Source organism: Ranitomeya imitator, chromosome 4 (genome assembly GCF_032444005.1).
Source record: "Ranitomeya imitator isolate aRanImi1 chromosome 4, aRanImi1.pri, whole genome shotgun sequence".
NCBI lineage: Eukaryota > Metazoa > Chordata > Amphibia > Anura > Dendrobatidae > Ranitomeya > Ranitomeya imitator.
Window position 1 is genome coordinate 404,002,274 of NC_091285.1, and position 24,776 is coordinate 404,027,049.

At 46.1% G+C, this 24,776-nt stretch overlaps 1 protein-coding gene across 4 annotated transcripts in view; it reads right to left on the reverse strand.

Moving 5' to 3' along the window:
* Window positions 1-24,776, reverse strand: part of PLXNA4 (plexin A4) — a 1,110,285-nt gene that overhangs the window by 535,316 nt on the left and 550,193 nt on the right. The window contains exon 5 of one of the 4 annotated variants that reach the window (XM_069765355.1): window positions 14,691-14,970. The exons of the other annotated variants lie outside the window; for them this stretch is intronic. Coding sequence (XP_069621456.1) covers window positions 14,839-14,970 — 132 coding nt within the window. The 3' untranslated portion in view covers window positions 14,691-14,838. Of the gene's footprint in view, window positions 1-14,690; window positions 14,971-24,776 lie in introns of those variants that run through there. 4 annotated transcript variants of the gene reach the window in all.

The following is a 24,776-nucleotide window of genomic DNA, read 5'->3' on the forward strand; positions in this document are numbered from 1 at the left end:
GTGGCCACAGCACTTTTGCCCTTCTAGGACCTGCCAAGAGGACCAATGGAATGTGCTGCAGAGCCTGAGCACATGACCCTCGATCTCCAACGGGAGACCTTACGCTGGGCATGCTCAGTACATGCAGACAAGGACTTAGTCCCAGAGAAGTCCGCTCGCTGCTGACCAGCACTGACTTTAATGGCAGAGACTGGAGAAGCAGCACTAACTCTCAGAACAGAGTGAGAATGAGCAAGACGCTGGGACCGACGTCCTTGCTGAGCAGGCTCCACTGCGGCTGGACAAGAATGGGAGACCGCAGCGGAAGTGGCTCGAGATTCCCCCTGTGCAGAAGCGGGAACTCGACCCCTAACATTACCCCCCCTCCTAGGGCCCCCCCCCTCCTTGGGCCTCGCTACGTTTGAAGGCAGCAATGAGCTGCGGAGCCCGAATGTGCTCAACAGGCTCCCAGGACCTGTCCTCGGGGCCATAACCCTTCCAGTCCACCAAATAAAATTTTTTACCACGCACCACCTTGCACCCCAAAATAGCGTTCACCTCATAATCGTCCGTAGACGAACCCGATGTCCCAGCAGATGACTCGGAAAAGCGGGACATATACACGGGTTTCAAGAGGGACACATGAAAGGTGTCGGTGATACCCAGGCGTGGCGGAAGGGCCAAACGATAGACCACAGGATTAACCTGCTCGAGGACCTTGAATGGACCCAAGTAGCGAGGAGCAAATTTAGTGGACTCAACTCGCAGCCTGATGTTACGGGCGGAGAGCCACACCAAGTCGCCAGGAGCAAAGGTCGGGGCGCCGATGAGCATCAGCGGAGGACCTCATTCTCTCCTTAGAGGCCCGAATGGCATCCTGAGTGCGGTCCCAAATATCCCGTGCCTCCACAGCCCAGTCTGCCACCCTGGAGTCGGCGGAAGACACGGGCATAGGCACAGGTACCCGTGGATGCTGACCATAGTTGAGGAGGAATGGGGTTTGTCCAGTGGAGTCGGCTACGGCGTTGTTCAGTGCAAACTCTGCCCATGATAGCAAGGATGCCCAGTCATCCTGCCTGGCTGAAACAAAATGTCGCAGGTATGTGACCAAGGTCTGGTTGGCCCTCTCTACCAACCCATTCGTCTCGGGATGATAAGCGGAAGAGAGATTCAACTCAATACTGAGAAGACGACAGAGCTCTCTCCAGAACCGAGACGCAAACTGGGGACCCCGGTCACTGACAATTTTGTCTGGCATACCATGTAGGCGGAAGATATGTCTAATGAACAACGCTGCCAAGGCCCGTGCAGAAGGTAACCGCGGCAGCGGCACCAAATGCACCATTTTTGAGAAATGATCGGTGATGACCCAAATGATGGTACAGCCGCGAGACTTGGGCAAACCCACAACAAAGTCCATCACGACCATCTCCCAGGGCCTATCTGCCACCGGCAAGGGATAGAGCAAACCAGCTGGCCTTTGACGCGGAGATTTATTTTTGGCGCAGGAGACACACGCCAGAACATAATCCCTGACATCCCGGACCATATGCGGCCACCAGTACGTCCTCGCCAGTAGCTCAGATGTCCTCTTTGTCCCAAAGTGTCCACCCACCCTGGACGAATGAGCCCAAGAGAGAACCTCCGGTCGCAAATTAATGGGCACAAAAGTCTTGCCCGGAGGCACAGACTCTAGCGAAACCGGCGCCACGGTTCTCAGGCTCTCGGAAGGGACAATAAGCCGAGGCTCCTCTTCCTCCTCCTCAGTTGACATAAGGGAGCGAGAGAGAGCGTCAGCACGGATATTCTTCTACCCGGCGAGATAATGAAGGGAAAAGTGGAACCGGGAGAAGAACAGGGACCATCTGGCCTGGCGAGAATTTAGCCGCTGGGCTGTCTGCAAATAGACCAAATTTTTGTGGTCCGTGTAAACTTGGAAGGGAAACCGCGCACCTTCCAGAAGGTGTCTCCACTCCGAAAAGGCCAACTTCATTGCTAGCAACTCCCTGTCCCCGATGGAGTAGTTCCTCTCCGCTGGCGTGAAGGTCTTGGAGAAGAAGAAGCATGGATGCTTCCGACCTTGAGCATCCTTTTGGTAGAGGACTGCTCCAGCACCAACGGACGAGGCATCCACCTCCAGTAGGAATGGCTTATCCACATCGGGACGATGTAAGATGGGAGCGCTAGCAAAGTGGGACTTAATAGAAGTGAAGGCCTTGGAGACCTCTTCCGACCACAATTTGGGATTCGCTCCCTTCTTGGTGAGGGCTACCAAGGGAGCTACCAGAGTTGAGAAGTGGGGAATGAACTGGCGGTAATAGTTTATGAACCCCATAAAGCGCTGCACCGCTTTAAGAGAATGGGGCTCTTGCCAGTCCATCACAGCCTGTAGTTTGGCAGGATCCATAGCCAATCCCTGGGCGGAGATGATATAGCCCAGGAAAGGTAAGGACTCCTGCTCAAACACACACTTCTCCAACTTTGCGTAAAGAGAGTTTGCCCGTAGGAGGTCGAAGACTCTGCCAACATCTCTCCGGTGGGAGTCAATATCTGGAGAAAAGATGAGAATATCATCCAGATAGACTACAACCGAGGTGGAAAGCATATCCCGGAAGATGTCATTGACAAAGTCTTGAAAAACGGCAGGTGCATTACAGAGCCCGAAGGGCATCACCGGATACTCATAGTGCCCATCTCTGGTGTTAAATGCCGTTTTCCACTCGTCCCCCTCACGGATGCGAATCAGGTTGTAAGCACCCCGCAGATCTAGTTTCGTAAACACTCTAGCTCCCCGAAGCCTATCGAAAAGCTCAGAAATCAACGGCAAAGGGTACTTGTTCTTAACTGTGATAGCATTAAGACCCCTGTAGTCTATGCATGGACGTAGTTCTCCATTCTTCTTCTGCACGAAGAAGAACCCTGCCCCAGCAGGTGACACTGACTTCCTAATGAACCCTCTTGCCAGATTCTCTTGTATGTACTGAGACATTGCCTCCGTTTCCGGGAGAGATAATGGGTAGACTCGACCCCGGGGAGGCTCAGCACCAGGCAAGAGATCGATAGGACAGTCATAGGGGCGATGGGGCGGAAGGGTCTCCGCCGCCTTCTTGGAGAACACGTCTGCATAAGACCAATATTGCTTGGGGAGAGAGGATAGATCTGCGGGTACCTCAGTAGTAGCAACCTGAACGCACTCTCGGTGACACCTACCCCCACATGATTCACCCCATCCCAGAATTCTGCCTGAGGACCACTCGATGTGAGGAGAGTGGTACCGTAGCCAAGGTATCCCCAACAGGACCTCATCAATACCCTCAGGAATGACGAGCAGAGAAATAATCTCCTGATGGGATGGCGACAGGGACAGAGTAACAGGGATGGTCTGATGTGTTATCTGTGCGGGGAGTGTCGACCCATTCACCACTCGTACCGTTACTGGTTGGGATAGCATAACCAGGGGTATTGCGTGACGTTGGGCGAAGGCAGAAGACATAAAATTGCCCTCCGCCCCAGAATCCACGCAGAGGTCTACCGAGTGGGAGGATGAGCCAAAGGTAATTGTCCCCTTAAAGGACAATTTGGAGGCAAACGTCGCAGTGTCTAGTGCACCTCCACCTACTACCACTAGACGCTGACGTTTCCTCGACCGCTGATGACATCTGGGGGCAAGATGTCCTGACTGTAGGCAAACATGGCAACCCTGGAGTGCACGAGCAGTCTGGGACTTAGATCCCGCTCGTGACACCACCTTAGGTTCCTGGAACTCAGGAGCCTGAACTGGAGATTCCAAAGGTTTGGCGAAGGTGGGAGCCAGCCGAAACCTCTGCCTACACTGGGCTCGCTCTAACCTCCGCTCGCGAAAACGGAGGTCAATGCGAGTAGATACTGCTATTAACTCCTCCAGTGTGGCGGGAATCTCCCTAGTGGCCAGAGCGTCCTTAATGTGGTCAGCCAGCCCCCTCCAAAATATAGGGATAAGGGCTTTATCCGACCACTCCAGCTCAGATGCCAGAGTGCGGAAATGGACGGCAAAAAGGCTGACCAAGGACGAGCCCTGAGTCAGTGCCAACAGTTGGAGCGCCGTGTCATGGGTGACACGAGGTCCTAGAAAGACCTGTTTCAGAGTGCTCAGGAATAACGGAGCACTCTGCACCACATGATCGCCACGCTCCCACAGCGGCGTAGCCCACTGCAACACCCTGTCCGACAATAAGGAAATTATAAAGCCCACCTTAGCCCGCTCTGTAGGGAAACGAGAGGCCAGAAGCTCGAGATGTATTGAGCACTGACTCACGAAACCCCTACAGGACTTACTGTCACCAGAAAATTTCTCTGGTAGCGGGAGGCGAGATAGCGTCGGTACAGGAGCGGCAGTGGACAAGGTAGCTGCAGCCACACTTGCAGCCTGAACAGCGACAGCAGTAACATCCACAGCTGAGGTTGAACGCTCAAAAGCCGCCAACCTTCCCTCCAGCTGCTGGATGTACCGCTGTAAACGCTGATCGTCCACCATTTTACTAGCCAGACCCTGGCGCTAGTATTATGATAGGACTGGCGGAACGCACCAAGACAGATGATAAAGGTGCGTTCGCAGTCCGGGGTCCACCGTGCAGGTGAGAACCTGCTGCTAGCAATTTGCAGACAATATGGCGGTACACTAAAGTATACACGCGTGGGTTAAACCTCACCCAGCGTGAAGAAAGCGATCCTGTTAATTCACAGGACCGCAGTACCGCACTAGTGCGCGAGCAAGTGGTCAGCGGACTTAACCCCAGAAGGGATTGGAGCCCGATTAGACCCTTGCTGGCGTAACACCGCAACTGGGTGTGTAGAGAACCTTAAGAAATCTAAGTGCACAAGAGTGCGAGCGATGCCGCACTAACGGACGCCACTAACCACCCAGACTCGGGTATGGAAAGCGCAAGGCAGGCGCACGGCGCCGTACTGGCAGGCACAGCTACAGGACGCTGTGATGTGTGTTTAGTGCTGTAGGCTAAGTCGGGCGCTAGGTAGCAGCCATACACCTTCCGCGAACAGACATTCAATAGGGTAGGGGTTTCCAAGGACGACTTGCACTCACAACATACACACATAAGCAATTGTAAGACAATACTAGCGCATGGCCGTGCGGTCATGCGCAGTTTATATAGCAGCAGCACAGGAAGTGGCCACAGCACTTTTGCCCTTCTAGGACCTGCCAAGAGGACCAATGGAATGTGCTGCAGAGCCTGAGCACATGACCCTCGATCTCCAACGGGAGACCTTACGCTGGGCATGCTCAGTACATGCAGACAAGGACTTAGTCCCAGAGAAGTCCGCTCGCTGCTGACCAGCACTGACTTTAATGGCAGAGACTGGAGAAGCAGCACTAACTCTCAGAACAGAGTGAGAATGAGCAAGACGCTGGGACCGACGTCCTTGCTGAGCAGGCTCCACTGCGGCTGGACAAGAATGGGAGACCGCAGCGGAAGTGGCTCGAGATTCCCCCTGTGCAGAAGCGGGAACTCGACCCCTAACAACTACTTAGTTAAACCATGCAACACTAAAATACAATTCTTCCTTTTACGTTGTTGAATTGTCTGTAACTTACTCGTGGACTTCAAAGACAACTTGTTTTGTATAAACAACAGTTGCTTTTTTTAGCTTAAAATATGAGAGTTTTTCAATGTCAATATTTTATCTAATGCACATATTGTATCTGTTTGTAAACTTTGCAAACAATTTGAATTTGCAAATGTGTCCACCTGTACTCCCTACAATGTCATTTAGTAAAAACAGTAGCCACCCAGTAACTGCTTACCTTACAGAGAAAACACAATGTCCCATGATAATCAGTGTACCAAGATACATGTACATACGTGAAAATATATTACACATAACAGAAGTTCTGTAAATAATAATTGGAGGTAATAGCTTGACATGTTGCAATCAAAATGTTAAATAAAAGCTGCGGCTTTACTGTATTTTTGTGATTGCTCATTTCTCTGGTTAGAATTCTTTTGCGTGTACTGTATATACATGGTGTTAAGTGTCGAGTTCCTGCCGCTGCACAGGGTTAATCTCGAACCATATCCACTGCGGTCTCCCATTCTTCTCCAGCCGCAGTGGAATCTACTCAGCGGAGACATCGGTTCCAGTGCCTGGCGTGGACAGATACTGCACATTTGGTTACTGCTGCCCTTCCAGGTTCAGCCATTATAACCAGTACTGTTCGGCGGCGAGCAGGCGCTCCTGGAACTAAGTCCTGCTTTTCTCCTTCTGAGCATGCCCAAGGGAAGACCTCTCATTGAAGGTCGGGGGTCACATGCTCAGGTCCTGTAGCAGCTCCTATTGGTCCACTATTAAGGTCCTGGAGAGCTACAACTATAAAAGGTTCACATGGCCATGCGCTAGTGTCATTTGTGTTTGGCTGTTGCCAGTGGATACTCTTCCACTCAGTATATATGTGGTGTGAGCCTGTTTAGCTTTCGGGCTGTACACTCAGGCAGGCAGCTAGCGTCAGTGGGGGGCAATTAGCTTTGGCTTAGCATCTGGTTCCTTCATGTGTGCGGTTAGCACAGAAGAGTTCCAGAGCAAGCACAACCCTAGTTAGGGTATTAGTTTCTGTGTACAGTGCAACTCGGAGAGGCAACAGAGGTCACTTACATTTCACACGGGGTGAAGCTTAACCCACGTGTGATCTTAGTGTCCATCCGCCATTACTTTGCAGCAGGTATCTCTGCACGGTGGACCCCGGGCTGCGAATGCACTTCGTATCAAGCTCTCTATTACTTGGTGCATTCCGCTAGCCCTAACACATGGAGAATTTGTATCTGGTTTTGAAAACATTTTAGCAATTAATTATATTTATGCTAATTTGTGTAAATAAAATGGTCCAGCTGAATCACAGGTATTATTCATGAAATTGGGAGCACGTCCTTCCCGAAACATTGCGTCCTGTCATATACTGTAAACTCGGCATGATAGTTTGTTATCATTTAATTTATTCACTAAATTATCAGGATTATGTCCGATGAAGATGGCAACATGTTCGTAGTCTTTATATATTTATTTGAAGATTGCCTTATACACCCTATATCTCTTCTATATATTGACTCATTGGGTACTGTAATATGATAACTAGGGTTGAGCGAAACGGGTCGGCCAGATTCAGAAGTCGCCGACTTTTGGCAAAGTCGGGTTTCATGAAACCCGACCCGACCCCTGTGTGGGGTCGGCCATGAGGTCGGCGATCTTCTGAATCTGGTATCGGAATTCCAATACCGATTCCCGATATGTTTAAGATATCGGGAATTGGTATCGGAATTCAGATTTAAGTGTAAAATAAAGAATAAAAATAAAAAAATATTGCTATACTCACCCTCGGACGCACCCTGGTTTTAACCGGGAGCCTTCCTTCCTAAGAATGAGCGCCTGAAGGACCTTTCGATGACGTCGCGGCTTGTGATTGGTCGCGTGAGCGGTCACATGGGCGTCACGCGACCAATCACAAGCCGCGACGTTATCGAAAGGTCCTTCAAGCGCTGATTCTTAGGAAGGAAGGCTGCGGGTAAGAACCAGGGCGCGTCCGAGAGTGAGTATATACCTATTAGGCCGACCCCGACCCTTCTATAGGATCGGCCGATTTCACTCGACCCGACTTTTGAAAAAGTCGGGTTTCGTGAAACCCGACCCGATCCTATAAAAACAAAAGTCGCTCAACCCTAATGATAACCTTATGATGGTTGTTGGCGTAGCTGTTATTACCGCTTTACATATGTGTTTGTACTACTGAAAAGTTCTGGAGTTAATATTTGCTACATACTTATGTGCTGTGTAATATATCTAAATTTCTTACTTAGGCTATGCACTTTGGCTGGCAAGGCTTGTGGACTCAAGTCATGTGACCCCGATTACATCATCACAGGTACTTTTGCACCTCTATGTCACTGCCTGCTTCTGATTGGTCAGTGTCAAAAAAGAAACAGAAGTACATTTTCCCAGTGAAAATGATCTAATAACACCCATTTGGACTTAAAAAAAAGTTAACTCATTAGATGTCAAATATTTGATTGCTAGTATTTCTGCAATGGAGAGGCGAAATAAAAACAAACAAACATAAAAGAAAAGTTTTATTCCGCTTTGCAGCAACTATTATACCGTGTGCCCATTTCGACTTTACACATTTGGTGAAAGGTCCTTTTTAACTAACATGCTGCTCTTTTTTGCTAGTATAATCCCTTTAGAAACAGTTGATTTTTATTAACCATATTTATCACTAAAACATGAAAATCATCTTAAAAAATTCTGAAACTGAGGTGGTGATAATAGATGGATGCTACATTCAGCGTTTTTCTTATTTATTTTTATTAAGTAATTTTCAGTGCTCTCCTTTGATATTGATAGCATTTTGAATCTCCACAATAAAGTACGGTAGTTAAAAGGGTGTGGTGATAAATATATGATATCCCACTATTAGTACCCATACTGATGCTAAGATTTGAGGTCCATGATTTCCTTATATCAGTCTAGCAGTGGTACTCATGCTCGACTACCACTCCATTCACTTCTAAAGAAGAGCAGTTTGGCTATCTCAGTTAGTCCTATGGGACTGAATACAGCAGTAATTAATCACATACACAGGCAGGCTCAGACTGTCCAACAGGACAAGAGAAGAATTCTCCGGTGGATCCCATGTGCAAGAAAGGGCCACTTCCCTCTTATATGAAAAGCACTTGGCACAATACACTTGATTCACTATGTATAGACAAAGGCAGCATCTTATTTTCCAACAATCAACCCTGTTTTTTGCTTTAAAAAATTGTGTATGAAGATAAAGTCATATTAGCATGTCTAGAAAAGTAGAGCCCTTAACTTGATGTAACTGGCGGACCCTCGGCACCCCAGTCCAACACTGTACATACAGTTATATGAAAAAGTTTGGGCACCCCTATTAATCTTAAGCTTAATGTTTTCTAAAAATTGTTGTTTTTTTTTTGCAACAGCTCTTTCAGTTTCATATATCTAATAACTGTTGGACACAGTAATGTTTCTGCCTTGAAATGAGGTTTATTGTACTAACAGAAAATGTGCAATCTGCATTCAAACTAAATTTGACAGGTGCATAAGTATGGGCACCCTTATCATTTTCTTGTTTTAAATACTCCTACCTACTTTTAACTGACTTGCTAAAGCACTTTTTTTGGTTTTCTAACCTCATTGAGCTTTGAACTTCATAGCCAGGTGCATGCAATCATAAGAAAAGCTACTTAAAGTGGCCACTTGCAAGTTGTTCTCCTGTTTGAATCTCCTCTGAAGAGTGGCATCATGAGCTCCTCAAAACAACTGTCTAATGATCTGAAAACAAAGATTATTCAACATAGTTGTTCAGGGGAAGGATACAAAAAGCTGTCTCAGAGATTTAACCTGACAATTTCCACTGTGAGGAACATATTAAGGAAATGGAAGAACACAGGTACAGTTCTTGTTAAGGCCAGAAGTGGCAGGCCAAGAAAAACATCAGAAAGGCAGAGAAGAAGAATGGTGAGATCAGTCAAGGACAATCCTCAGACCACCTCCAGAGAGCTGCAGCATCAACTTGCTGCAGATGGTGTCACTGTGCATCGGTCAACTATACAACGCACTTTGCACAAGGAGAAGCTGTATGGGAGAGTGATGCAAAAGAAGCCGTTTGTGCAAGCATGCCACAAACAGAGTCAGCTGAGGTATGCAAAAGCACATATGGAGAAGCCAATTTCTTTTTGGAAGAAGGTCCTGTGGACTGATGAAACCAAGATTGAGTTGTTTGGTCATACAAAAAGGCGTTATGAATAGTAGCCAAAAAACACAGCATTCCAAGAAAAACACTTGCCACCCACAGTAAAATATGGTGGAGGTTCCATCATGCTTTGGGGCTGTGTGGCCAATGCTGGCATCGGGAATCTTGTTAAAGTTGAGCGACGCATGGATTCCTCTCAGTATCAGCAGATTCTTGACAATAATGTTCATGAATCAGTGACAAAGTTGAAGTTACGCAGGGGATGGATCTTTCAGCAAGACAATGATCCAAAACACCGCTCCAAATCTACTCAGGCATTCATGCAGAGGAACAATTACACTGTTCTGGAATGGCCATCCCAGTCCCCAGACCTGAATATCATTGAACATCTGTGGGATCATTTGAAGAGGGCTGTCCATGCTCAGCGACCATCAAACTTAACTGAACTGGAATTGTTTTGTAAAGAGGAATGGTCAAAAATACCTTCATCCAGAATCCAGGAACTCATTAAAAGCTACAGGAAGCGACTAGAGGCTGTTATTTTTGCAAAAGGAGGATCTAATAAATATTAATGTCACTTTTCTGGTGGGGTGCCCATACTTATGCACCTGTCAAATTTTGTTTGAATGCAGATTGCACATTTTCTGTTAGTACAATAAACCTCATTTCAAGGCAGAAACATTACTGTGTCCAACAGTTATTAGATATATGAATCTGAAATAGCTGTTGCAAAAAAAACTATTTTTATACAGCATTAAGCTTAAGATTAATAGGGATGCCCAAACTTTTTCATATAACTGTATCCATTACATTAATAAAGGATACTTTGCTATCTGGAATAGTAGGGGTCCAAAATACCGGACTCTCAGTGATCATGCATTTATCACCTATCCTAACCATTTCAATGTAATCATATTAAGTGACATTCAGTGCATGAGTTACTTGGGCCACGATGTCAAATGAGAAATCCTACAAAAGTTTTAAAAAATTCAATGAGAAAAATATGGAACCAAAAATAATATCCTTTACATGCTGAACACCAATGCCTTATCCATTAAATATTTAGCTGGTTTATTGTAGATAAAATTGACTGTTTAATCTTTGATTACATAAGAAACAGAATTGGCAATTAATAACCCATATTAATTCAGGAGACATAGAAAAAGTGTTTAAAGCAGCAAGTTATTTAAAAAGTGACTTCATTTTTGTGTGCTTTTAGCCATGCCCATTGTCCTAGTCGTTTCATAAAGAAGTGTTCCCATCAATTAAAATTCCATATCCTCGACTTTCAGTGTGCTAATAAAATGAAAAGCCCTGCCTGAAATCAATACACATTAAAACATTCTTCTGAATGGGATTGAAACGCTGTAGCATAATTATTAGATTTTGCCTCTACAAGATTAATCAGGCATATCTTATCACACCGTGACCATTCAATATGATAAATCAATCCTGCAGGGCCCCTTAAGATGGCTCTCTGAGGGCAAATAAAAAAGGTGAAGAGGGGACTTTTCTGCTGAGAATCAGGATTATCTCATCCTAAAACGTGTGAGGAGATAATTGTCTGCCAGAAAAAGAGAAATATGGAGGCTTGTGATATACTGTGTTAAAGTCAAATTGGTGCTAAGTAGTTGTGATGTCTATAAAGTCACAAACATGCTATAATATCAAGGTCGCCCATCTTTATGTTGTTGGAAAAACACGACTTAAAGCCTACATGAGGAAAATACATGGCACACAATCAAAGAAGCAAAAAATGTCATATTTCATGTACAGTTACACAAAAGCATAAGGAAAAGTTAACACTTAATATAGCCCTAACCTGCTGACAACTAAAAATACTAGTTTTATAAAGTCAAAATAAAATATATGTAACTATTTTTGAGAAAATAGTACAAAAAGAATGTATTGTATAATAAACCACTGAAGCAGTGCAGCCATTAATTAGATACACATTCTTGATTAATAGCAGTTTTCATAGGGAACTTGTCAGCTCTGATAATGCCCAAACCAGAGGCAGCACGAATCAGACTCAGAACCTGATGCACTTTTGCAGCCAAAATATATTTCCCTGAAATGTTGGAGAAAATATACTTTAAAGATCTGATTAGGAACCATAGCCAGAGACAAGATTAGTCTGGCATCGCCCCTGGCCAGCTCTTCACATGGATTGATGGAGAGACCTGTCAATCTCCTGCAGCAGCACTGGTAAGAACCTGCCGAGGGTGGAGCTGAGCTAGTCTAGTCTCTGGGTATAGTCCCCCAGTAATGCCTTTAAAGTATGTTTTCTCAGGCCATCTAGGAGAAATATAAACCAGGCTGCAATCGTTCAACCAGGATCTGATTCGTGCTGCCTGCGGTTTAGGCAGCATGAATCAGATGAGAGTTTTCCTTTAAAGAGTACGGTTGTTAGGGCTAGCGGAACGCACCGAGTAATAGGAAGATAGCTACAAGGTGTGTTCGCAGCTCGGGATCCACCGTGCAGAAATATCTGCTGCTAAGTAAAGGCGGATGGACTCTGAGCTCACACGTGGGTTAGGCTTCACCCCGTGTGAACTGGTAGCGAACTCTGTTACCTCACAGAGTCACGCTGTACACAAAGCTAATGCCCTAACTAGGCTAATTGCCCCCACTGACGCTAGCTGCCTGCCTGAGTGTACAGTCCCAATGCTAACAGCTTCACACCACATAGAACTGAGTGGTATAGTATCCACTGGCATAAGCCAAAACACATTTGATACTAGCGCATGGCCGTGCAGCCATGCGAGCCTTAAATAGCTACAGCACGTACAGGACCCTTCAAAGAAGGACCAATGGAATTGCTGCAGTACCTGAGCATGTGACCCTAGATCTCCACTGAGAGATCTTGCCCTGGGCATGCTCAGTATGCAAAGCAGAACTTAGTCCTAGCACCTGCAGGACCTTCCGTGAGAAGGACCAATGGAAGTCGCTGCAGTACCTGAGCATGTGACCCTAGATCTCCACTGAGAGATCTTGCCCTGGGCATGCTCAGTGTATGCAAAGCAGGACTTAGACCCAGAAAAGCCTGCTCGCCGCAGATCAGTGCAGGGTACAATAGCAGAGCCTGGAGAGACAGTAGTAACCCTTTGCACAGTATCAGTCTCAGTGAGACGCTGGGAGCAACATCTCCGCTGAGCAGGCTCCACTGCAGCCGATGCAGAATGGGAGACCGCAGCAGACACGGATCGAGATTCCCCCTGTGCAGCAGAGGAAACTCGACTCCTAACAATGGTAATCTGTATTCTTCGCAATAACGGGTAATGATGTATAGACCTTTCCTCAATCATCAGCACTGATTCACTGACAATGAAGTCTAAAATTTGCCTTGTGTATTTTCTTTATTAAATAGCGTTCATATCTTTTTGCAAATACAATTGTTTAAAGTTTTGTTTCCTTCAGCTTAGCATTATTGCCTTTCAGTATTAATAGCTGGGTTCAAGTCTGTGGCACATTTCATGGAGTCTGTTTTTATTATGCTTTATTGTTTTTCTCCAGACTTCTCCATGTAAAATATTCTGGGGTTAATTATTTGAAATTGCTGATATTGTGTGTAAAAAAAAATAGATTGTGAGATCCACCAGGGGACAATCTCTGTACAGAGCTGTGCAAAATGTAAAAGCTACGCACTGTAAGCATTGTGGACTTATAATTCTAAAGGCAATATGCCAATATGAAACCTCCATTCATACATTTATTTCTAAATGCACTTCTGATCACAAAGAACCTCTAAAATTTTGCTAACACACATTCTCTTTGTGTTACTCCTCTGACATTATTGTACAACCCACATCAAATCTTACTATATCTACGAGTGATTGCATCACCGGTGTTCTTCCAGTATCTCTACCATATACAGTATACATTTTCTCAATCATAAATTAATGATAACAGATTATATAACGACTGCAATTTTTATTTGGTGAATACTCCCATTTACTGTGCAAATTACATTTTTATTGGGGTGACCTTGAACAATGTTTTCCTCTATTGCTCTCATTACAGAATCGCAACCCAAATCCATGCTAGCTGCCAACGCAAAAATGATCCTCCCCATTTTAAATTATTTTTCCTAACTATAAGGATTAGGTTCTATGGGTTATGGTAATACTTGCAGATTTCCATGACTTGCAACCAGCGTCAGACTGGGGTGCCAAGGGCCCATCAGTAACCGACTGCTAGACCCCTCTTTCAGCTACATGCAGATGTGACATTATCCTCAAACACAAATTTATATAACAATAAACTGGGTAGATTGGTGCATGAATAATATGCTACATTTGTCTGTACATAGTGGTTCAAGTATATGGTACCTAGTGCTCATATAAGAGGGTGATGGCCCAATTTTGCCCAGGGGCCCACCGGACGATTCTCCTGTTGGCCAGTCCAAGTCTGCTCGCAACCCAACCTCATTGTTCCCCCATATCTTCATCTACAGTAGATGTCAAGTTTTTTACCATAGATGAAAGGTCAATTGCAGCCTGCTTATGCTGCGTAGTTATCAAGAACAAGCATGCCTAGTTCCAGTGTAAATGCACCTTTACTCTGACTGCAAAAAAATGAATAAGCCTTTTCATGATCAGTCCATTGTCAAGGAAAGAAGCACTGGACAACTAAAAAAAATCTCCATCCTCTTTCCATATACATATTGTAGTTACTGCTCTGCAATCTAGTGTCCAATCTGATTCTGATCATCGTGCTTTCTCTGCATTATGCTCCCTACCCCAGTCTGCTTGAGCACAGAATGACATGAGCAGCGGCCAGTACAATCTCTGCCTTCTAGCTTTGCCTGAGGAAGACATTAGGAAGGATTATATAAACTGAGCGTGCAAGATTTCCCAATTACGGGTGTAATAACTGGCATATAAACATTGCGCCAGATTTGCCTTGGTTTTAGAACAGTTTTCAATACTGTAGAGAAGAAAGAGCAGAATTTAATGAAGAATGGTTGTGGTTTATTATTATCTGCCAAATTGTTACAAGAAGGCATTAGTTAACCATTTGTATATTTTTATGAATTTCAAAGATTTATTTTGAATCCTTCGTCTTATGTATGAAGAAAGCTTGTCCTACTCCTGGTTTGCCTACGCCATCGAGAAATTATAGAGCTTGCTTGTGCTGTGATTCTTCAGTACAACCGTGCAACCGGAATCTGCGTAAAAGTCATCAGTCACTGTGATAGAAGTGTGGGTGCCCTTCTGTGGAGAGTCCATATACTGTAAGACAGCATTTGCATTAAGTGGCAGATTTATCCCAAGACATAAAAGTACAGAAAGCAAAGACTGAATCAGACTTCTGCTATCCAAAAGTCCCTGTGATTTAAGCCTGAATGATATATAGTTAGAAATGCCGCCAGGAAAAAATACAGGCATGAAATTGTTGGTTATATGGGAAAAAGTTTACCTTTGAAGAGGTTATCCCAGAACCTCATTATTTTAAAACCCTATAGCCTCCTAACTTCAGAAGCTATATAGAAACAGGCACAAAATAGCTTTCTAGTCACTCATCTTCATGTTCTCTGCCATTAGTTCGTCAGGTTGCTTTGATTTCCCTATTCAGCCAGTAAAATAGTCGTTTTTGCTGTGTACCACATGTGACCACTGGTTCTGGGACACTAAATTTCCCTCAAGTGTTTTCTCTATCCTCAGCTGTGCAGTTAGGGAAAATCACACATGACTTTTAACGTGTATAAGTCAGAACTACTGGAAGACGATTCCAGTAAAAATTAAATAAAATAAACATAAATACCATGCTATATTTGGCAGTAAATCATAACAGCGAAACGGATCATTTTGGAAAATTGACAATAATTGAAAAGTTTTTGTTTTTCAAATAGGGGTCAATGAGCCCGGTTTATGATTATTGGGAATAGACCCTGAAGTAACTTCAATGAGTGTTCACTTTTAGCATATGTGACATTGAAATCAATAAAAGGGATTTTACCTCAAAGAACATTTTAATAAATCTCGAAATAAAAATGTTTTACAATTGGATGTGTTAAATAAAATGTTCCTGTGCTGAGATAATCTTATATATGTACCCTTGCTGTGTACTGTGTAATGGCTGTGTCTGTCCATACAGGAACATGGTCTGATCATATCACAGCTCCTGGGCAGGGAGGGACGAAAAAGAGTATACAGACAATACACCATGGGATCGTATCTGATTCTTTTTGTCAGGCAAAACATTTCACTGCTTGTTTTTAAACAATGTTTTACCTTAAAGAATCAGCTGTTCTTTCTTTATACTCTTTTGCATTCTCCCTTGCCCAGGAGCTGTGGTATGATCAGACCATGTTCCTGCATGGTCAGACACAGCCATTACACAGTATACAGCAGGGGCACATTTATAACATTATCTCAGCACAGAAACATTTTATTTAAACACATCTAATGGTAGAAATTATTATTATTCCAAGATCTATGGATTAAAATGTTGATTATAATTAACTTTGTTTGTAGGACACCCATTTTATGCTTCCATATCCATACAGTGTGGAAAACAAATATTTGATGCACTGCCAATTTTGCAAGTTTTCCCGCCTACAAAGAATGAAGAGGTCTGTCATTTTTAGAGCTGTCTACAGACACCAGGGACAAAACTTAAGACCTGCAAAAGGCTGGGATGGGTCACAGGACAATAGGCCAGCAGCTTGGTGAGAAGGCAACAACTGTTGGCACAATTATTAGAAAATGGAAGAAACAACAAGATGACTGTCAATCTTCCTCAGTCCGGAGTTCCATGCAGGATCTCTCCTCGTGGGGTAAGAATGATTCTGAGAAAGGTCAGGAATCAGCCAGGAACAACATGGCAGGACTTGATCAAGGTCCTGGAGTGGCCTAGCCAGTCTCCAGGCCTGACCCTAATAGAAAATCTTTGAAGGAAGCTGAAACTCAATGCTGCCCAGGGACCGCCCCGAAACACGAAAGGTTTGGAGAACATCTGTATGGAAGAATGGGCCAAAATCCCTGCTGCAGTGTCTGCAAACTTGGGCAACAACTACAGGAAACATCTGACCTCCGTAATTGCAAACAAAGGTTTCTGCAGCAAATCTTACGTTTTTTGTTTCTATTGTATCAAATACTTATTTTATGCAATATAATGCAAATTTATTGTGTAAAAATCATACAATGTGATTTTCTGCATTTTCTTTGAAGATTCTGTCTATCACAGTTGAAGTGTACCTACTGTAAAAAATAACAGACCTCTCCATTCTTTGTAGGGAAAACTTGCAAAATTGGCAGTGTATCAAATACTTATTCTCCCTACTGTATGTGCTGATATTATGATTTAGCATACTGAAAACCTATGGTAAAGATCCAGTCACATGGGCCTCCCAAAAATAGAAAAGAAGAGCTAATTTCCACAAGATTGGAGGATGGCTGACCTGATACTGATTTTGAACAAGGTAAGAAGGTGAATTCATGTAACTACTGTTCAGTAAGTTTGACATCAGTGGTGTGCAAAATGTTTAAAGGCATTATAGGAGATGACCTGCAGAGAACAATGTAATGACTGAAAACCAGCTTGGATTCATGAAGGACAAGTCTCTATTAAAGACTTTGTGGATGGGATTGAAATGAAAGTGATTAAAAACAAAATGGTCACATCTTATATATGCGATCTAGTTTTGGATTCCGAATTCTAAAAGATATTGGAAAACCTGAGTCAGTTCAAAGGCCAGCAATTAGTTTATAAAACATGATGGACTTGTTTAGCGCAGAAAAAAATGCCTCAGGGTTGGTCTTATTTACATGTATAAAAAACATGTGGTCAATACAAAGAACTGGCATGATTTATTCATCCCATGGACCTTATAAACCACCAGAGAATATTCATTGCAAGTGGAGAAAAGGCGATTCTGGCATCTAAATAGGAAAGGGTTCTTTACAGATAGAGTAATAAGAGCGTGGAATGCTGACCACAAGAGGTAGTAATCGAATGGCAGATACTTTATCAGCATATATAAAGGCTAGATGGTTTTCTTAGAACAAATGGCATTGTGGGAAGGCATTTTTACAGCTGTTAAGCAAATGGAGTCACCAGTTAGATTTGATTTTGGCTGATTATGATTATGCCTTCTGTAGCTCTTCCCAATCCGCAAATGGCGATAGACAATCATTTCACTTTCTCAATTTGCTGGACTGAACATCATAACATACTGCACATATGAAAGAGCTTCTTGTTACGCAGTTTGGCTACCTATGAGTTACATATGTTCTTATCTGAGTTGAATACTTCAGTATTTCAATATTACCAATTAAAGAATATTAAAGACGTTTTGAAACTTTCAATTGTTGCTGCTGTTCTTCCCTGAGGCTTAGCAGTACATTTTATCAAAAATAGTTACATATATTTTATTTTTACTTTATAAAACTATCTGGAACATCAACTGATCCTGAGGGCAGAACAAACAATGTCAAAGCTGATTAGTTTCTAGGATTCTGCCGGGGAAATGCCTGCTTATCTTGGACACTTATCTATGACATGAACCCATAACATAACAAAGGAAGAATAGAAATGACAATTCTCGCTGTGTGGCTAGAAATTTGTTTCCAGACAATACAGTTCAAGTTCAACATAAAAAATCTCCAAAGATGGGAAAAATGATACGGAGAAGTACCGTAGGTTCTTGCACAATAATCTACTGCAACAGTATTAGTTAATGCACGGGACCTATGTTTCTGTACACAGGTTAACCTATATGTTTAGGTGTACTCTATATAATTGTGATTTATCTGTCTTACATTGATAAAACCCACTTAATGACTACTTTCTTGAGGACAAGGACACATTATTAAAGTAAACTCAACACATAATGAATTACTCCTCAACTAATTTCTTAAACCGAGATGCCACATAGGCTCACATGTGCATCTGCATCCATCCTTAGCTTTTATGTAAAATTTGTTAAAGGGGATTTGTCACCAAATTTCACAGTTGAAACTACATACATTCATAAATAATCTTAGCTCTAATGAAGCTGGTGTTCAACTTCAATGTTTCATTCCATAATGGCTGTATAATGCTCATATTAAGTTGAACATTTTATGAGTTCAGCTATAGAATAAAAGAGCTCATGAGTCTCTGCCTACCTAGCTTGACTAACAGGTGCAGATTGTAATGAGCAGTGTGAGATCTCAGCATCAGGAAGGACAGAGATATTGAAGAGTTGTCATTAAGGTTAGACGGGCAGAAAATCAGTTACATTTTCATAAATCATTATGCAACCATTCTAACTTGGAGAATTCTTCTCAGGTCTAAGAGATGTATTTAGTAGTAGTAGTATTCAATTTCTACTGTAAAATCTGATGAAAGATCAATTTTAAAGATAAATTCTCACAATACAAATTAAATGCATTATTGTTGAATGTTGGCAAAACCCTAAACAGGCTGGCATTTACATGAAATCCCAAAAATGGCCACATATACCATTTACATGTCCCAACAGATTATCGCAAAATCAAGATTTTTTCCTTTCAAAAGTTGGTGATCGTATTTATGCCACATATCTTGGAATGGATCCAATCAAGAGTAAAGGTTAAAAAGGATCTATCTGTTAAAGTTTCATTCTCCTCAGAAATCAATACTCACAATACATTCAATCAATACATTGTGTGGGCCCAATAGGCCTAGTAAGAGTTTTTGTCTAAACAATACATAATTATGGGAGCACCACTAATTCATATCTATTAGTAAATTGTGTTCTATCTATAAAATAAATAATAAAAATAATCTTTTATTATTATTGCTTTTTCAAGAATAACAGGATTTTTGGTTGCTTACCGTAAAATCTGTTTCTTGAAGCCTCCATTGGGGGACACAGGAACCATGGGTGTATGCTGCTGCCACTAGGAGGCTGACACTATGCAAATAAAAAAATTAGCTCCTCCTCTGCAGTGTACACCCCACCGACTGGCATTAAACTCTTCAGTTAGTGAGAAAGCAGTAGGAGAAAGAACAAGGTTGAAAACCATAACCACAAACCTGAGAACTGTAAACGTGAGAACAGTCAGAGAACATATAACAAAAACATTGGGAGGGTGCTGTGTCCCCCAATGGAGGCTTCAAGAAACAGATTTTACGGTAAGCAACCAAAAATCCTGTTTTCTTTATCGCCTCTCATTGGGGGACACAGGAACCATGGGACGTCCCAAAGCAGTCCCAAGAGCGGGAAAACAGACTTCCATCAGGTCAGAGGACTCACCACTGCCGCCTGCAGGATCCTTCTGCCTAGGCTGGCGTCCGCCGATGCGTAGGTATGGACCTTGTAAAATTTGGCGAACGTGTGGATGGAAGACCAAGTTGCCGCTTTGCAAAGCTGTAGGGCGGAAGCCCTGTGGTGCACCGCCCAGGAGGCGCCGACTGCCCGGGTAGAGTGAGCCTTAATCCCAGGAGGGGGCACTCTGTTCTTGACCCGGTAAGCCTCCAAAATTGCCGTTCTGATCCAGCGAGCAATAGTCGCTTTAGAAGCCGACTGGCCTCTGCGCGTGCCATCCGGAATGACGAAAAATGAATCCGACTTCCGGAAAGAGGATGTTCTATCCAGATAAATCCTCACTGCCCTGACTAGGTCCAGCTTGTTCAACGATCGCTCCAGAGGATGAGTCGGAGCTGGACAAAAGGAAGGTAGAACGATGTCCTCGTTGAGGTGGAAGGTGGAAACCACCTTAGGAAGAAAAGAAGGTGGAGGTCGGAAGACCACCTTGTCCTGGTGAATGACCAAAAACGGAGGGCGGCAAGACAGTGCCGCCAGCTCGGAAACGCGGCGAATGGACGTGATGGCCACAAGAAAGGCCACCTTCCAAGATAAAACTGATAGAGGAATCTCCCTAAGAGGTTCAAAGGGAGAAACCTTCAAAACGTCCAGTACCAGGTTTAGGTCCCATGCCTCCACAGGGGCCCTGTACGGCGGGACGGCGTGGGCTACCCCCTGAAAGAAGGTCTTAACCTGTGGCCGAGAGGCCAAGGTCTTCTGAAAGAGGATGGAAAGCGCAGAGACCTGACCCTTCAGGGAACTAAGAGCCAGGCCCGAATCCAGTCCTGCCTGAAGGAAGGCCAAAAGAGAAGGCAGGGAAAAAACCATAGGCGGCACGCGGTTGGACTCGCACCAACGGAAGTAGGCCTTCCAGGTGCGGTAGTAGATCCTGGAAGACGAAGGCTTCCAAGCCTGAATCATGGTGTGAATGACCCGGTCCGAAAGGCCGGACGCTCTTAGAACCGCGGTCTCAACAGCCACGCCGTTAAACTGAGCGACCGAGAATTCGGGTGGCAGATCGGACCCTGGGACAGCAGATCGGGCCTGTCTGGAAGGCACCAGGGAGCGTCCGCGAGAAGGTTGACGAGCTCCGCGAACCAAGCTCTCCTGGGCCAATCCGGGGCGATCAGGATGACCGGCACCCCTTCCGCTTTGATCTTCTTCAACAGCTTGGGAAGTAATGGAAGGGGTGGGAACAGATAGGGCATCTCGAACTGTGACCAAGGAATGGCCAGAGCATCGACGCCCACTGCGAGAGGATCGCGTGACCTGGAGACGAATTGTGGAACCTTCCTGTTGATCCGAGACGCCGTGAGATCCACATCCGGAGTTCCCCATCGAAGACAAATCTGATGGAAGACCTCCGGATGCAGGGACCATTCCCCCGCCGCTAGACCCTCGCGGCTGAGGAAGTCGGCGGCCCAGTTTTCTACGCCGGGGATATGCACCGCGGATATCATCGGAACCGTTGCCTCTGCCCAAAGGAGGATCTTGGACACCTCGGCAAGGGTCAAGGAGCTCCGAGTCCCCCCCTGATGGTTGACATATGCCACAGCCGTGGCATTGTCCGTCTGGATCCGGACTGGAAGGCCCCTGAGAATCCTTTCCCAATGGCGGAGGGACAGAAAGATGGCCCGAATTTCGAGGACGTTGATCGGCAGCGCGGACTCCTGTAGCGACCAACGGCCCTGAACCGTCAGGTGGCGAAAAACCGCACCCCAGCCGATCAGGCTGGCATCCGTTGTCACCACCTGCCAGTGAACCGGAAGGAAGGACCTGCCCTGGGAGATGAGAGGAGATGTCAGCCACCAGTTGAGAGACCGCTTGACCCGAAAGGAGAGTCTGATCGGCCGATCCAGGGAGAAGACCGACCTGTCCCACTGAGACAGAATGGCTTGCTGAAGGGGTCGAGAATGGAATTGGGCGAAGGGAATCGCTTCCAAGGTAGCTACCATCCTCCCCAGAACCTTCATGGCCGATCGGAGGGAGGGAGGCCGAGGACCCTGGAGCAAGAGAATGTCCCGACAAAGGGTGGATCTCTTGTCCTTGGGAAGGAAGACTCTGGACTGACGAGTGTCGAAGAGCATGCCCAGAAAGATGATGCGCTGAGAAGGAATAAGGCAGGACTTCTTCCGGTTGACCAGCCATCCGAAACGGGATAAGGTGTCGAGAACAATGGACAAGCTTTCGTGGGCCTGAGCAAAGGACGGAGCCTTGATGAGGATGTCGTCGAGGTATGGAAACAGAACCAAGCCTCTGACTCTCAAAATGGCCATCAGCGCCGCCATGATTTTCGTGAACACCCTTGGCGCGGTTGCGAGACCGAACGGCAGGGCGACGAACTGAAAATGATCTTGTTGCACTGCGAAGCGCAGGAAACGGTGATGTCCGGGAAATATTGGAACATGTAGGTAGGCGTCCTGGATATCTATAGAGCATAGAAATTCCTGAGCCTCCATGGAAGCAATTACTGAACGAAGGGATTCCATCCTGAAGTGTCTCAGGCGAACCCTCCTGTTCAACAATTTGAGGTCCAGAATGGGACGAACCTTGCCGTCTTTTTTCGGTACCACAAAGAGGTTCGAGTAGAAACCCGTGTACCGTTCCTTTTCTGGGACGGGAACGATTACCCCGGATTTGAGCAGAGAAGCGATGGCTGCGAAGAAGCCCGGAACCAAAGCGGGATCTTTTGGAGGACGAGATTGGAAGAAACGATCTCTGGGTCGGGAGGCGAACTCTATTTTGTATCCCGAAGACACAACTTCCCTGACCCATGCATCCTCTACTGCGGAAATCCAGACGTCCCTGAAACGGAGAAGACGGCCCCCCAACCTGGGAGTTGGGCTGGAGTCTTGCCGAGAGTCATGCGGAAGTGGATCTTCCAGTCCTGGGCCTGGACGATCTACCCTGGGAATAGCGAGGACGCCAGGACGGAGTGGGCCTGAAGGACACCGCCTTCTTCTCTTGACGTGCCTGTGGCCTCTGTTGCTGCTGGGAAAAGGAGTTTGACGCAGCGAAGCGACGAAAAGGCCGGAACGAGCGAAACTGCCGTCTAGGAGGAGGGCGACGAGGTTTAGCCTGGGGGAGAAGGGAACTTGTGCCCCCAGTGGCGTCCTTAATGATCTGGTCCAGCTGGGAACCAAAGAGACGAGAGCCCTGGAAGGGCAGACTAGTGAGGGACTTTTTGGAGGACAAGTCCGCCTGCCAGGCCTTGAGCCAAACGGTCCGGCGGATGGCAACGGCATTGCTGGAAGCCTGAGCCGCACAAGAGGCGACATCCAGGGAGGCGGAAACCAGGTATTCACCAGCGTGGGAAATCTGGTTGGCAAGTTCCGCTAATTGCGCTGGAGGAGCCCCGTCCAGGATACCTCGCCGCAGATCCTTGGCCCATTTTGAGATGGATTTTGAGGCCCAAGTGGAAGCAAAGGCCGGGCATAGCGCTGCTGAAGCCGCTTCGAAGGCAGATTTTGCGAAGGATTCTATAACTCTGTCGTTAGAATCCTTCAGAGACGCTCCGCCGGACAGTGGGAGCACCGTGTTGGTGGACAGCCTGGACACAGGTGGATCCACCGAGGGAGAGACCGTCCAATTGGCGGTAAGATCTGGTGAAAAAGGATATAACACCCCCAGGCGTTTTCCCCTCTGAAAACGTCTGGTCGGATTCTCTCTCTCTCTGGCCAGGATTTCCTCGAATTCAGGATGAGGGGCAAAAAATCTTGAAGGTGGTTTGGCCCGTCTAAACGAAACCGCCTGATCTGCGGGTTCCGTAGAGGGATCCTTAATGCCACAGGTTTGGTTTATAGCCCGAATGAGGTTCTGGACCGACTCACTCATGGTGGCGATTTGGCTAGGATCCAACTCCGACATCTCCTCTGAGGGCGCATCAGATAAAGCCTCGCCTGACTCAGGGGAGGAGGAACGGTGCGACACCAACCGCGGGGGAGGGCCGTGCGGCGAGATGGAACGCGAAGAGGACTCAGACCGACGTTCCTGTCTGGACCTTTTGTGGCTAATCAAGGAGGGCTCGGGCGGCGGTTCCTGCGACCCGCTGGCCACTGCAGGGGTCTGCAGGGGTAACCGATCCAGCGCGGACACCAGGGTTTGAGACACCCGTGTTAAATCGGCCACCGATTGTGACAGAGAAGCGGCCCAGCCTGGGATGGGGGGATCACTCTCGGGCGGAACAGCCGGGGGATCCTGGGCGGTGGGAACAATCGGGTTGCTGCAGGACTGACACAGCGGGGAGGACTGACCTGAGGGAAGTTTGCTGTTACAGGACGAACATGCAAAGTACGTGACTAAGGTAGTAGATGAAGAAGAAGTAGGGGGGCGAGAGCGGCCCCTTTTAGAGGAAGACATTTTGAGGGACCCTGAAGATGCCAGTTGGTTAGGGGACAGAGGGCAGAGGGGGGTGTCAGACTGCAGTGCAGCTACTCACGGACCCGGTCCTGGAAGATGTCCCACTTGTCAGCGGAGGACTCCTGTCCTGAGGGGCCGTATTCTGCGCCGATCGCTGAGCTCACAGAAAAAAACACGTGCGGGGATGAGCAGGTGCTGCTGCGGAGTGCACACCAGAAGAGTGACTCAGCCCTGGAGGAAGTGGGTGGAGCCAGCCACGGAGGCGCCGGTGGGCAGGACAAATATGTCGGGCGGGAAAAAAAGCCCGCCCGCAGACCGGAAGAGAGGGAGCGCGCAAACCGGAAGTAGGCCCCGGAGGAAGCCGGGGCCTAAAGTAGAAGCCGGCGGCCGAGGAGAAAACGCGGC